The sequence below is a fragment of the Triticum dicoccoides genome, chromosome 1A (assembly GCF_002162155.2).
Source record: "Triticum dicoccoides isolate Atlit2015 ecotype Zavitan chromosome 1A, WEW_v2.0, whole genome shotgun sequence".
NCBI lineage: Eukaryota > Viridiplantae > Streptophyta > Magnoliopsida > Poales > Poaceae > Triticum > Triticum dicoccoides.
This window is the reverse complement of record NC_041380.1, coordinates 581,495,079-581,510,464: the sequence shown is the minus strand read 5'-3', so window position 1 is coordinate 581,510,464 and position 15,386 is coordinate 581,495,079. Positions and strand designations below refer to the sequence as shown.

The window sequence follows — 15,386 nt, the reverse complement described above, 5'->3', positions numbered from 1 at the left end:
CAAATTAGAACCAACCTGATGCTATATGTTTGCATCGTTTGGCTGCATGGGGCCACCGAAGTTACTTGTTGGAGGCGCAGGTACATGCTGGATGCCATCTGCACTAGAGGACTGTAATTGGGTGCTCATACTTGACAAACTTGCTTGAGTATTAGTATGAGTATCATGCTGCTGCAAATTTTGGGAAGGCTGTTGTTGCTGCAAAATGCTAGAATTAGGAGCTTGTCCTGAAGGTGGCTGGAACTGTTGCTGTATTTGTGACTGCACTAGCTTCCTTTTTTTTCTGCACTACTTCCTTTGTGAACTCAAGATGCTGATAATTTGTTTCTCGTATTGAGGAACTTTGTCCCACATAGCAGGTTGGATAGTACTCTTTCTAATTAGCAGCATTTGTAATATACAGTCCAACATTATTTTAAAGCTCTTCATTCTGTCATACTTTTCAGAAGGATTTTGAGGTGGTATTATGTTGTCAACATGCTGTAGCTTCACAGATAATTTATTGAACAGTTCACTGAGTTCTGCAAAGTATTGATCCTTCAGGCTCTTAATCTGTGAAACAACAAGAGACCACATGCACATAAATTTGGTGCATAGCTAGATAGAGATGAAAATACAACAGCTAGTAGAATCAAATATGGCACCCGCAAGATATTTGAAGTAGCTTTTAGAATCATACAAATATAAAACAAAATAAGAAACTATAATATCCTTAAAATAAAATCGCTTTAATAAATATTGCTAAACTGCCTTGAGGCTTTATACTACATCTAGATACTCTGTATGGTTGTATGCTACATACTCCGCATTCATACAGAATTCCGTATACATATAATATATATCTTATAAGAAGAATGCCAGAATGTAGTGCATCTACATTCCAGAAGAGGAATTTGTTGGAACACATACCAAAAAGAAAGAGATGGGCAACATCAAGTGCAAAAGTAAAAGACCCAACATCCAACATGGCATGTTGTTTCATCTTCTAACAATCTAGATCAGGGCAATCTCAACATCTTTGTTCTAGGGGCACTGTTTACAAATTTTAGGAAGTTCCAACAAAGGGAGTGCAAAAAGGATGATATCAGTAGTGTGCCGCGTATACCTGGCCATCCGTCGGGCCAGGGCGGGCCTAACAAAACCCGAAGCAGAAAACCTTGGCCCAGGCCTGGCCCGGCCATCGGGCCTAGATTTCAGGCCCAAGCCCGGCCCATCCGAGGAAAAGCCCGTCAGGCCTCAGGTCGAGCCTCTTCCCTAAAATGCAAATATGCCAATCCCAAGCCCGGCCCGGCCATTGGCTTAGATTTCAGGCACAGGCCTGGCCCATGGGCAAGACCAGACTGGGTCGGGCTTTTGTGGCCGGGTCAGGTTGGGCTGGCCGGGCCGGGTATCCCATGGCCAGGTATGGTGCCGCGTAACAATTGCGGGTGAGTAGGCCAGCCCGCCCCTGATAATAGGTTACCAGCCACGGGTGAGAAATGGCACCCATCACTAGTAACATATTACCAAGTGTCAGGTTACCGTGGCAGGGTGCCCTGCCCATCACTAGTAGCCTTATTGCAGCCGCCACTGGTAGGCATTCCTGCAGTAGTGCGATAAGCTAGTTTAAACTACACACAAGGATTGTTCGAGGCACAGGTACATGTTGGATACCAGCTGCACTAGAGGACTGTCATCCGGTGCTCATACTTAACAAACTTGCTTGAGCATTAGTACGATTATCATGCTTCTGCAAATTTAGGGAAGGTTGTAGCTGCTGCGAAATGCTAGAATTAGGAGCTTGACCTGCAGGTGGTTGGAACTGTTGTTGTATTTGTGGCTGCACTGGCTTCCTTTGTGAATTCAAGATACTGATAATCTGTTTCTCATATCGAGGAACGTTGTCCCTCATAGAAGGTTGGACACTACTTTTGCCAATTTGCAGCATTTGTAATATGCGCTCCAACATTATTTTAAAGCTCTTCATTTTATCATACTGCTCAGATGATATTTGAGGTGGAATAATGCTGTCAACATGCTGTAGTTTCACACACATCTTATTGAATAATTCACTGAGTTCTGCAAAGTATTGGTCCTTTAACCTCTTAATCTGTCGACAACAAAGACCACATACACATTAATTTGGTGCAGAAGCAATATAGAGATGAAAACAGAACAGCTAATAGACCATGGTTTGTCATTAAGTCAGAAAATATGGCATTCGCAAGATATTTCAAGTACTCCCTCTGTAAACTAATATAAGAGCGTTTCATTTAGATCTCACTATTTTAGTGATATAAATGCTCTTATATTAGTTTACAGAGGGGGTAGCTTTTAGCAGCATATAAATCTAGAAGAAAATAAGAAACTATGATGCCCATAAAAAAAATCTTTAATAAAGATTGCTAACTGCCTTGAGACTTTACAACATCCAGATACATTGTATGGTTGTATGCTCCATACTCCACATTCATACAGAATTCCGCATACATGTAATATATATCTTATAAAGACTGCCAGAATGTAGTGCATCTATCTACACACTTGCTGTATGAAATTCCAAAAGAGGAATTTCTAGAACACATACCAAAAGAAAAAGAGATGGGCAACATGAAGTGCAAAAGTAAAAGGCCCCAACATCCAACATGGTGTCTTGTTTCATATTCTAACAATCTAGATCAGGGCAATCTCAACCTCTTAGTTCTAGGGGCCACCGTCTACGAATTTTAGGAAGTTCCAAGGAAGGTAGTGTCAAAAAGGATGACATCAGTATCATGTCTTACCATTTGATAGATCTCCTCTTGCCAATCACCTGCACCTGCATGGCCTGTTTGAGCAGTAGAATCCACAGATGTCGCATGGAGAAGAAGGTTGTCAATGAGTATGGTAGGATCAAGTACTCTACCAGGTCTAGGGCGTAGGCGGTAAGGGAAGGATGGAGGGAGACGTGGCGAGGATCGGGCGCGCCGGCGGCAGGGCACCGTCGCGGCTAGGAGAAGGGCGGCGGCTAGGGCTGTTGGCGGCTAGGGTTCCGGCTCCTCAGGGAGCCGGGCAATAGGAGATAATATTCTTCTTATTGCTTGCCTTCAAAAAGAGTCTTACAACCTATATTTATATCCTAGATAACTTGTAGAAGAATCAACCTAAGATAACTTGCCTAAGATAACTTGCCTAATCTGAAAATAAAGACTAAGATAACTTGCGGGCCTAAGCCGGCCGGCCATAACACTTCTCCCCGCCTGCACAAACAGCTCGTCCTCGAGCTGCAAGGTGGGGAAGCGCTTGCTTGAACTCTTCGAGGTAATCAACCAGCGTCAAACACCTTCTCGACATCTGGGGCGGCCAGGTCAGCGGCGACGACGTCCTCCGGAATGTAGTCTGCCACCTCCAGGTAGAAGAGTCGCGGGCAGGCGTGGCCGGGCTTGTAGGGTTTGTCGCAGTTCAAGCACAACCCTTGGCGGCGACGCTCGAGTATCTCAGCTGGGGTGAGCCGGCGGAACGGGCGCCCCGCGGTCGCGGCGAGGGGTGCCGCAGAAGCCTGCACAGGCCGACCCTGCGCGGAATCCGGTCCGGGTAGCGACCCAGTAGTCTGGGACGGTGATTCCTGCTGGATGGCCACCGCGCGGCACTCGAACGCGCGGGCGTAATACATGGCCGACTGGAGATCCTGGGGTCCCCGAAGCTCCACGTCCATGCGGATATGGTCCGGTAGACCGCCCACAAATAACTCGGCGCGCTGAGTGGCGGAGACGCCCGGCGCGTGGCACGCCAGGGCCTGGAAGCGGTCGGCGTAGTCCTGCACCGTGGATGTGAAAGGTAAGCGGCCGAGGGCCGCTAGTCGGCTCCCGCGGATAGGAGGCCCGAACCGGAGGAGACAGAGCTCCCGGAAGCGCTCCCATGGTGGCATGCCGCCCTCGTCCTGCTCGAGGGCGTAGTACCAGGTCTACGATGCGCCTCGAAGATGATAGGACGCGAGCCAGGTGCGATCCGAAGCGAGCGTCCGCTGCCCTCGAAAGAACTGCTCGCACTGGTTGAGCCAGTTGAGGGGGTCCTCCGTGCCCTCGTAGGTGGCGAAGTCCAGTTTGGCGAAGCGAGGGGGTGTCGGCCCGCCGTGCCCGGGGGCGGCCGTAGTTGCCGCCGGCGCGTATGCTGGGTCGGGAAGCGCCGGGGCGTAGTTCGCCGAGCTGGAGGGGTGATCAAACCGCAGGGAGGGCGTCCGGTGTTCCGGCGCCGTGGAGTAGACCGGCCCCGAAGACGAGCCGGTCGCCCAAGCGGGGATCGGCGATGGTGACGGTGGAAACTGCACCTGGTGCAGGGGCCGACCCGTAGCCCTAGGCGCGGGTGGTGGTACTGTCGATGGCGGCGGCGCCTGGTGGAGCTGCACCGGCGCCTGCGGCGTGGGGGCCGGCGGTGACGCCGGAAGAAGCTGCTGGGTCTGGCCCTGCTCCGAGGCGCCGGTGCCCAGGTTAGGGCTGGGCGGGGCCGGTGGAGGACCCTGCTCCGAGGCCGCTGGAAGGTAGGGCGCGACGGAGGACGGCGCGGCCGGCGCGGTCCAGGTGGGCCACTGCGGCCCCGTGGTGGCGAGAAGTGGCAGGGCTGCCGGCGCGATCTGCGGCGGCCACTGCGCCCAAGGCGGCGGTGCGGCCACTGGGGCGGGGAGCGCCGGGTAGCCTCCGGTGACGGCCCCCGGTGCCGAGTACCACGGAAGCGCCTGCTGACCCGCAGCCATGGCTGGATGGAGTCCGGTGATGGCCCCCGGTGACGAGTACCACTGAAGCGCCTGCTGACCCGCGGCCATGGCTGGATGGAGTGGTGGGGGCGGCCCGTACGGACCTGCCAGGTAGAGGCGGATCCCTTGAACCGCGGTGACGAGGTCGTTGAGGACGCCCGCCATGGCCTCCGGCGTGAACTGTTGCGGCTGCGGGGGAGGTGATGGCGGCGGCGAGTGTTGGACGGGGGCCTGTGGCTGCCCTTGGCCCGGCGTGGTGCCGGGTGCCGTTAGGACCGGCGCTGAGAGCGACGCAGTGATGCCCGCCGAGAGCGAGGCCGTGACGCCCGGTGCAGAGGCGGCGGTGGTGGAGGAGTTGGCGGGCAGCGGTGGTGGTGGCGGTGGAATTGGCGGAGACATGGTCGAAACCCGGTTACCTGATACCAAATTGGTAGGATCAAGTACTCTACCAGGTCTAGGGCGTAGGTGGTAAGGGAAGGATGGAGGGAGACGTGGCGAGGATCGGGCGCGCCGGCGGCAGGGCGCCGTCGCGGCTAGGAGAAGGGCGGCGGCTAGGGCTGTTGGCGGCTAGGGTTCCGGCTCCTCAGGGAGCCGGGCAATAGGAGATAATATTCTTCTTATTGCTTGCCTTCAAAAAGAGTCTTACAACCTATATTTATATCCTAGATAACTTGTAGAAGAATCAACCTAAGATAACTTGCCTAAGATAACTTGCCTAATCTGAAAATAAAAACTAAGATAACTTGCGGGCCTAAGCCGGCCGGCCATAACAGAGTATCAGGATACAATGAACAACCAACAAATAACAAGCTACAAGCAGGGGCAATTGGAAAACTTGTGAACCAAATAAAACAATGACAGAAGATGAATATGGACAGCTTAGTCATCATGATTATTGCACAGTAGCATTTTTCCAGAAAAAATTCCAACAAATAAGAAAACCCATTGTGGTGAACAAAAGTCAGAGATCAATAGGGTCAGTTTAGTCAAAATGATTATTACACAGTACTTGATCACTAAACATCACAATATATAATTCAATCTTCGAGCTGTTCTCTATCCATCGTAATTCAGGTAAAAAAAAGTGTGAAATGCAGTTTTAATGCTTTAGGACTAACTTGCCACCCCCTCGATAGTTCTAGGACCTATGGTGCATTTCACTTGTCAGAAAACATATAATTGCATCTGAAATGAATCTGGTTGTCATCTCCAAAAAAGTTTCAAATATTTTCAAGCTAGTTCATGTAAACTATTTGAGTCGTACTTAGGGAAAACCCAGTGTAATGATGCCAGTTGTATCTAAAACATCCCACCTAAGCAAAAGTCCAAATACCATTGCTGAAGCCTAGTTAGTGAGGAAAAGGAGAGAGAATGTATATTACCAAGATACAACCATTATCAGGTAACCCAAGATAATTAGTCTTTTTCCCTTACAGAACATATTAAATGGCAGCTCATTTCGATACAACAATAAGATATTAGCCACTGGAAGAGTTGTATCTAAACACGTATTTAGTGCATATGATAAAACACAAGATACAATGCTCCCGGAGTGCCCTAAGGGTTTAATAAGAGTTGGGATCCAAAATTCCAGGTTGTAGTCTAATAAGGACCTTGTATTATAGTCCAACGTAACTGTTAGCACGATAAGTAAGGGCGTTGGGGTCCTGATGGACAACACACATTTTCCCCTAAACTTTTCTGTGTAAGGTAAAAATAATGCCCAAATGCTTCTTAGTGCAGCTGCATTAATTGGGCTTCCTGAGCGCACGCAGTACACGACAAAAAACTCACACGGCACGGGGTGCATCCGAGCAGACCTGCTATAAAGGGTAATTGGCATCCCATGTCATCATTACACTACAAAAAGGGAAAGTATCTGGTCCTCATCCCTTCTAACGCTCCCTATTTTGCACACATCAATCAAGAAAGGAAAAGTACGTGCATTTATTTGGGTTTTATAAAATTTAATAAGTCATAGCTTTTGATTAGAGTATCGGTATTCAGATTCATATTCACCGTTGGGTTTCTCGCGACGAGTTTTTCAAAACTAGATCCCATATGGGTATATTTTGACGAACTTTTTTTAGAGCAACTTTGATGCTACATTGGGCAACTTTGGCGCTACAAAGAAGCAACTTAATTGCACTGTGTGTATTAGTGAATTCACCTAGTAGCCTTCTAATTAGTTGTGTGCAGTAGTGTTATAAGTGGTTAACATGGTTGCTACATTGCATATATCAAAAACTAAGTTGTTGATAGTTTGGTTGCCTACCATACTATGGAAGTTGCTTACCATAGAGTGGAAAGTTGCCTAAGATTGCTCCTAAGTTGTCGACCTCAAAAACCTAGTTGCCTACGTCGCTACGAAGTTCCCTAGGGGTGATCCTCAATTTCCTACAATACTATGGAAGTTGTCCATCAAGGGATATAAGTTGGCTACAACATCAGAAAAAAATGTGGGATCTAAGTTGCCTATAATGATTCTAAATTTGGAAACTAAGTGGGGACGGATTGTATGAGAGCCTTGTGGGGGATTGTGTGCCCGCCAACGCTACTAAGAGTGTGGGCACTGGCTAGCCAGGTCACGACTAGCTCTTCAAAACGTGAACCCATACGGATATGTTTCGATTTTTTTTTCAAAAGCAACTTTGATGTTAGATGAGGCAATTGTAGTGCTAAACAGAAGAAACCACTCTATTAAAGCAACTAATTAGTAACTATAAGCGACTAGCTAGTAATAACGAACAACTTTCAAAAAAGAGGTAGGTAACACCACATCACCTTCATAAGCAACTTTCCTTCTACTAGAGGCAACTTTAGTTAGTTCACCAAAGTAGGCAACTTCACTACATTTGATCTCCTAGTTAATTTTGTGTAACATTCTCCTAACTTGCTCACCGCTACTTCTAAGTTGCCTACCATTCATGCTCATATGTCGTTATTTCTAAATTGCCTATAATACAATGAAGTCGCCTGTCGTCGATGCTCTATTGTCTGCCATTGCTAGTTATGATCGGCAACAATAGACCACTCACTACTAATAGTGAACAACTTCGAGAGGTAGATAACATCACATAACCTTCCTGACCATTTTTTGTTCTACTAGAGGCAACTTTAGTGCTAAAAATAGCCAACTTCACCAAATTTTGTGTTCTAGTTAATTTTGCCCGACATTCACCTAACTCGCTCACTAGTGCTTTTAAGTTGCCTGCGGTTCTTGCTCATATGTCGTTGTTTCTAAATTGCCTATAATATTCCGAAGTCGTCTACAGTTGATGCTCTGTTGTCTTCTATTGCTAGTTATGGTAGGCAGCTTGATGGTGAATCTAGTTCACTTGATAGTAATGGTAGCTAACAATATAAGGACTTTCTATTGTAGGCAGTCATGCTAGACAAACTAAGAAGAAATTACTTTTCTATAGCATTAAAGTTGCCTCCATAGGATTTTTTGTTGTTAGGCAATCATACTGGGAAAAAAGAAGTTGCTTCCTATAGCACTAAAGTTGCCTCAATACCACCCAAAGTTACCCACGAAAAAAGTTTGTCCAAACCTACCCATATGGGATCTAGTTTTGAAGAACTCGTCGCAAGAAACCCAGCGGTGAAAACAGATCTGAGTTCCGACGTGTGAATCAAAAATTATAGATTTTTAAAATTTTTGAAACCCAAATAAATACATGTGGGATAGGATCGTAGTTGATTTCCTTGTAAGGTGAAGACGTAGAGTACTTTCCCTTCTGGATTCGGCTAGCTTTGGAATCACGTGGTGGGGGACACTAGTTTTGCTTTTTTGGGAAAGTGACAGACCGACTTTCCGTATATGGGCAACTGCTCGTCAGCCCCAATGAACACATGGGCGCTGGCTAGCCATGTCCAAAATAATGAGAGGCCAGATCGACAATACTGCTTAATTGCATCACTTCGCACCCGCCACTGGTATTATGGTCCCAGATTAGCCGTGGGACAAACTTACCAGTCGAGAGTGTGTTGGCCCGCCCACCACTAGTAATTGAGTTACGAGTGGCAGTCTATGCTACCGACCCACCCAGATTGGCCCAAATTAGCCATGGGCTAATATCTGAGCTCAAACTACCTGTGGCGGTTAAAATATGACGACCGCCACTGATACTTTACAAATCAATTGCAGGCTCTCTTGCCACCCACCACTGGTACATTTTTAGGTATTTATTGTCATTTTTAGAGGTTTAGGGTATTTTGGGTTTTAGCGTTTTATGGTTTTATGATATTGTATGGGAAATTGCAAAAACAATATCCGTTGTGGGCCTTAGAAAACAACCATTGGCTGGTCCTGTCTACTATTACCCGGACTACTATTACCCAAACTGTTAGACCCGTCAACCACCGGTAAGTTCATTCCACTTAATTACTTTATGATTAAATCAACCCCCACAACACCTCCGGTAAGTTCATTCCATTTAACCCTAGGCCACACAGGGACCTGGCCAAATTCCCCTTCTTCCTTTGCCCAAATCCCTAGCTGCCCATCGCCCTCGCCTTGCTTGCACGGTTGCCACCCTCGCCAGTCACGCGTGCCCGGACCACCCTCACTGCCGCCCGGTCCTGCCCAACTCGGTCATCGGGTGCCTCAGCCTCAGCCACCACAGTAAGCTCTCTCCCTCTTCTCCCTGTTGATCAGAAATTCAATCTTGAGGCCTAGGGATTTGATTCTCATGACGCAAATCTTAAATTCAACTCATTAATTAGTTCTAGTATAGTTAAAAGATATAGTTCTTAGTTATGCAATTCTGATTAGTTCTAGTATATAGCTCCCAATATAGTTACAAGATGTAGTTCCTAGTTCCTACTTCTAATTAGTTCTAGTATAGTTCCTAGGTAGTTGGATGCATGTATAATGTGATAAATCAATTTATCTATGTAATGCGATGCATATATAATGTAATGTGTGCAAAAACGCTGCCACGACAGCAAAAAAATCTGACATGGTAGTGATTTACGTTGCCGTGGCAGCGTTCATTTTTCACCTAGGGGGAGGTTACCGGTGGCGGGTGGGAGAACGTGCCGCCACTAATGTGCCACATACAAGGGTGAATAGGCCAGCCCTCACTGGTAATAGGTTGCCAACCATGGGTGAAATGACGCCTGCCACAGGTAACATATTACCAGTGTCAGGATACCGTGGCGAGGTGCCCTACCCACCACTGGTAGCCTTATTGCAACCACCACTGGTAGGCATTGCTGCAGTAGTGTGATAAGCTAGTTTAAACTACAGAAGGATTGTTCAAGGCACAGGTACATGCTGGATACCAGCTACACTAGAGAACTGTAATCTGGTGCTCATACTTAACAAACTTTGAGTATTAGTATGACTATCATGCTACTGCAAATTTTGGGAAGGTTGTAGCTGCTGTGAAATGCTAGAATTAGGAGCTTGACCTGGAGGTGGCTGGAATTGTTGTTGTATTTGTGGCTGCACTGGCTTCCTTTGTGAGTTCAAGATACTGATAATATGTTTCTCATATCGAGGAACTTTGTCCCTCACAGCAGGTTGGACACTACTTTTACCAATTTGCAGCATTTGTAATATGCGCTCCAACATTGTTTTAAAGCTCTTCATTCTATCATACTGCTCAGATGATATTTGAGGTGGAATAATGCTGTCAACATGCTGTAGTTTCACACACATCTTATTGAATAATTCACTGAGTTCTGCAAAGTATTGGTCCTTTAACCTCTTAATCTGTCGACAACAAAGACCACATACACATTAATTTGGTGCAGAAGCAATATAGAGATGAAAACAGAACAGCTAATAGACCATGGTTTGTCATTAAGTCAGAAAATATGGCATTGGCAAGATATTTCAAGTAGCTTTTAGCAGCACATAAATCTAGAAGAAAATAAGAAACTATGATGCCCAATAAATAAAATAGCTTTAATAAAGATTGCTATCTGCCTTGAGACTTTACTACATCTAGATACACTGTATGGTTGTATGCTCCATACTCCACATTCAAACAGAATTCCGTATACATATAATATATATCTTACAAGTGGAATGCCAGAATGTAGTGCATCTACACACTTGCTGTATGAAATTCCAAAAGAGGAATTTCTTGGAACACGGACCAAAAGAAAAAGAGATAGACAACATGAAGTGCAAAAGTAAAAGGCCCCAACATCCAACATGGTGTGTAGTTTCATCTTCTAACAATCAAGATCAGGGCAATCTCAACATCTTTGTTCTAGGGGCCACTGTCTACGAATTTTAGGAAGTACCAAGAAAGGGAGTGCCAAAAAGGATGATATCAGTATCATGTCTTACCATTTGATGTATCTCCTCTTGCCAATCACCTGTACTTGCATAGCCTGTTTGAGCAGTAGAGTCCGCAGATGCTGCATAAAAAGCAAGATTGGCAAAGAGTATCAGGATAAAATGAACAAAGCCAACAAATAACAAGCTACAAGTACATTGTAGGCATTGATGCAGAGGCTGGGGGTTTAACCTCCTTTTCAAAAAGAAAAAGAAAAAAAACATCGTAGGATGGAATGCAGGGGCAATTGGAGAACTTGTGAACCAAATCAAACAATCACAGAAGATCAATATGGTCAGCTTAGTCAATATGATTATCGCACAGTAGCATTTTTCCAGAAAAATTCCAACAAATAAGAAAAACCAATGTGCTGAACAGAAGTCACTGAAGATCAATAGGGTCAGTTTAGTCAACATATGATTACAGAGTACTGGATCACTAAACATCGCAATATAATCCCGTCTTCAAGCTGTCCATCTATCCACCGTAGTTCAGGCAAAAAAAGATTGAAATGCAGTTTTGAAGCTTTAGGACTAACTTCACACCACTCGATAGTTCTAGGACCTGTGGCGCATTTCACTTGTCAAAAATCATATAATTGCATCTGAATTATGAATCTGGTTATCATCTTCAAAGAAGTTTCAAAGAACATTCAAGCTAGTTCATGTAGCATCACATTAATTTCATAAACTGTTTTGAGTCGTACTTAGGGCAAACCCAGTGCAATAATGCCGGTTGTATCTAAAACATGCCATCTGTGCGGAAGTCCAAATACTGTTGAAGTAGCCTAGTTAGTGAGGAAAAAGAGAGATATTGTTGTATCTTATGAAAATACAACTCTTATCAGGTAACCAATAATATTTTTTTCCTCCCACAAAACATATTAAATGGCAGCTCCATTAGATATAACACTAAGATATAAGCCATTGGAAGAGTTATATCTACACATATTTAATGCATATGATACAACACAAGATACAATGCACCGGGAGTGCCCTAAGGGTTCAATAAGAGTTGGGATCCAAAAATTCCAGTTGTAGTCTCATACGAACCTTGTATTATAGTCCAACGTAATTGTTAGCACGATAAGTAAGGGTGTGGGGGTCCTGATGAACAACACACATTTTTCACTTAACTTTTCTATGTAAGTAAGGCAAAAATAATGAGAGGCCAGATTGTTAAGCTAGTTTAAACCGCACAAGGAATGTAAGGTGACAACAGGAAGATTGATATAAGAACATGGAGAAAAAGAAGATGAGAACCATAAGAGCATATGATGGATCTACAAAAAAAGTATATGTGAAAAGTGAAAACTTACTACTAGAGGAAACTTCTTGAAGGCCCCTCTGTGCCTGAATAAACTGGTTTTGCTGATCCATGTTATTTTGTTGCAAGAGCATGGCTCCTGAAGTTTGAAGTCTTTGCTGCATGGAGGATTGCTGCTGCATCCTTAATTGCTCTTGTAGTTGGTTAGGCTGAGACTGGAACTGTGGCATAAGATGTTGCAATTGTTGAAGTTGATTGTGTTGAAACTGAGGTTGCATCAAACCCATTGATGGCTGCTGAGCATGTTGTTGCTGTGGTTGCTGAGCTTTTGTTTGTTGCATATGCATCCACTGCATGTTTGACACATTAGGCACAGTTCCAAAAAGTTGCTGCTGCTGTTGATTTTGTTGATGCTGCTGTAGACTCGACATGTTTGCCTGAGAGCCCAATTGTTGTGGCTGATACAAAGGCAAATACTGCTGGCTCAACATCTGATGTGTTTGCTGCACATTCAAAAGATTATTTGACTGAACTGCTAGCCTCTGTTGCTGCTGCATCATCACAGCACCATTCTGTTGACCCATTAGCTGATTTTGTTGTAAATTTGGCTGTTGTCCCATCAACTGTTGTTGCTGCTGTTGTAAAGGAATATTGGGCTGCTGACTCTGCAGAGAAGGCTGTTGATGCTGGTGATAAATTAATTGCTGAGATTGTTGCTGTTGCTGCCTGCCTGCCATTTGCCTTTGTGCATCATAAACATCTTGTGAAGTGCCTTGCGCCAAGCCATTATTCATTGTGTTTTGTGGAATGACAGACGCAGTCTGCATCGTTGATGTTTGATTAACACCTGGCAAGTTCTGTCTGATATTAGTGAGTGAATAAGCTTGTACAGATGTAGAAGCATTTGGCTGCCGGGCCTGTTGCTGAGACATCAAGGGAACTGCTGATGTTTGTGCTTCATTACTGCCTTGTGGATGGAGTCCAGGGGCTGTTGCAGAAAAGGTACCATATGTGTGTTAATAAAGTATCTTGTGAACAAATACTTCCTGTGGAACTGTAACAGGCACACAAAGTGTTGAAAGCAGCATATTACAGATCAAATGAAGGCTTTCTGCATTTTCAATGAGAAAAATAAATGTACCAGAGCAATTAAAGGACTGGCAACCTGATTTGTTTTAGAGAGCATGCAAACAAGTGTTTGCATATCCTTTTATTAATATGAGAGTCAACGTAAATACAGCTGACAGCTAACCAACTGATCTACCTTATAAAGGTAGCAGGGCGGGAATAAACATAATTCTACAAAGAGCTGAAGATCGCTGCTGTGAACCGGTGAAAACCCAGTTGAACAACCCAATCCGGCGCTGTACCAGGGGTCAACAAAATATTCTGTATGTGTGAGGAATCGGACCATTTTAAGGTAGGAAGGCGGATTACCCAGTTGAATAACTAACTAGTCTGTTCATTTGTTATTTTCGTACTTAACATTGTTTCTACCATACTAACAGAAAAAACATGCTATAATATTTTATTGAGCCAATAGGTTGAACTGAGGCACTTACTGTGTCGTTCCAAGTTCAATAACTACGTACACATGACACAAGCTAGATGAAAAAGCTGTGGATGGTGATTTAATGCAATAAAGCACATAATCTCAGCACTTGATGCAATAAAGCACATAATCTGAGCACCTGATGCAATAAAATATATTGACATCCAAGCGAAGATGATAAATTGTGCAGCACAGTTTAGTGTATATGGTATGTTACCAGGGTTGTTTTGATTTGGAATCAGCTGAGCATTTCCAGCAGCCTGCTGTCTCTGCGTCTCCATGGAGAGCAACTTCAGAGAAATCTTCCGTAAATAATCATACTGAGTAATGCAAAAAGAAAACGATGTGAAGTTCTATACCAAATTACTGATAGTGGCTCACAACCAACAGTTCTTGTGTGATTAGCAGTTTCGCACGGTCGAGGATATGTTAAATTACCTGACTGGTTGCTTCGGTATAGACCTTTTGTTCGAACCACGCAGCGATTTTTTGAAGTTCGTTCAGTGCCTCTGGCGCCACAGACACAGATACTGGCAGACGATTCTTCAGAGTCTCCAGTCTACACGCACAATGCAAAATGTGAATAAATAGTACGAATAGAATGGTTTACCCTAGGTGATCAAACGCGGTGCCATGGAAAAATTGTGTTAAAAGTTAAAACTGCTCATAGTTAATGGAGCGATTAAGCAGTATTTTGACCATATGTATAGGAATCAAACAGAAACTGGGAGCTAGATCGACGACGGACGAATCTGCTGGTGCCGCTACGAATCAGTACACACGAAACTGGAAGTTTAGATCAAAGCGGCTCTCGTCAGATGGATCGATGAAAAAGAGTCCTCTTTTTTTCTTTGCGGGAAACCGAAAGAGCAGAGGAAGGGGAAATCAGATCAAATCAATCAATGAATTAGAGTGAGTCCCTGCATACACACGTACATCTTATCGACGATCCTGCCGCGCGCCTCGGGCTGGAGCTGGGCGCGCCAGTCGCCTCCGGCGGGGGGCGGGTCAGCGGCGGCAGCGGCGGGGCCAGACCCTTGGGTGGGCCGCCAGTTGGGATCCATGGTCTCGAGGGATCGATGGAGGTGGAGTGTCACGACCCAATCTCTCTTCTATCCAATCCAAAGAGAGAGACGGAGAGGGATCTGGGGGAGGGGAGAGGAGAGGAGAGCTTGTAGGGGAGGGGAGAGGGGAGAGGTAGAAGAAAGTGCAGAGCCAAAAGAGAAACTGACACATGAATTCAGGGTTTTCTGCCCTTACAGATGGTCCCCACTCGGCCACAATACCGGCTCACAGACTATAGCTGACCAAACGGGCCAGCCCGGCCCGGCACGGCACGGCCCATCCTAATTGTGCCTGGCACGGCCTGGCCCACCGAGGCACGATTATTATACGGGCCGTGCCGTGCTGGCCCGCGTGCTGCAGCCTGCAACCCAGACACGGTCCATATGTTAATCGGTCCAGCCCACCGGCATGTTAGACCCGCTAATCTGCCTTCTATTTTACGCACTGAGCGTTTTTTAGCCTTTTTTTACCTATCGGGTCACATTAAGATACATACAAA

At 45.4% G+C, this 15,386-nt stretch overlaps 1 protein-coding gene across 4 annotated transcripts; it reads right to left on the bottom strand.

Annotated features, from left to right (window-relative positions):
• Positions 1–275: 275 nt before the first annotated feature.
• Positions 276–15,041, bottom strand: LOC119292363 (mediator of RNA polymerase II transcription subunit 15a-like). Of its 4 annotated transcripts, XM_037571226.1 has the most exons (9): positions 14,759–15,041; positions 14,261–14,381; positions 14,040–14,142; positions 12,323–13,258; positions 11,016–11,086; positions 10,127–10,430; positions 2,763–2,806; positions 1,786–2,089; positions 276–552 (listed from the first exon to the last, which is right to left on the bottom strand). In XM_037571226.1, exons 1-9 carry the CDS (start codon positions 14,884–14,886, stop codon positions 548–550), a joined length of 2,016 nt encoding a protein of 671 aa, XP_037427123.1. In that variant the 5' UTR covers positions 14,887–15,041; the 3' UTR covers positions 276–547. The 4 variants fall into 4 exon arrangements, with proteins under 4 accessions (XP_037427123.1, XP_037427115.1, XP_037427137.1 ...); XM_037571218.1 differs by lacking the exon at positions 276–552 and having other exon boundaries at positions 1,530–2,089; XM_037571240.1 differs by lacking the exons at positions 276–552; positions 1,786–2,089; positions 2,763–2,806 and adding exons at positions 9,024–9,357; positions 9,730–9,832.
• Positions 15,042–15,386: the final 345 nt, after the last annotated feature.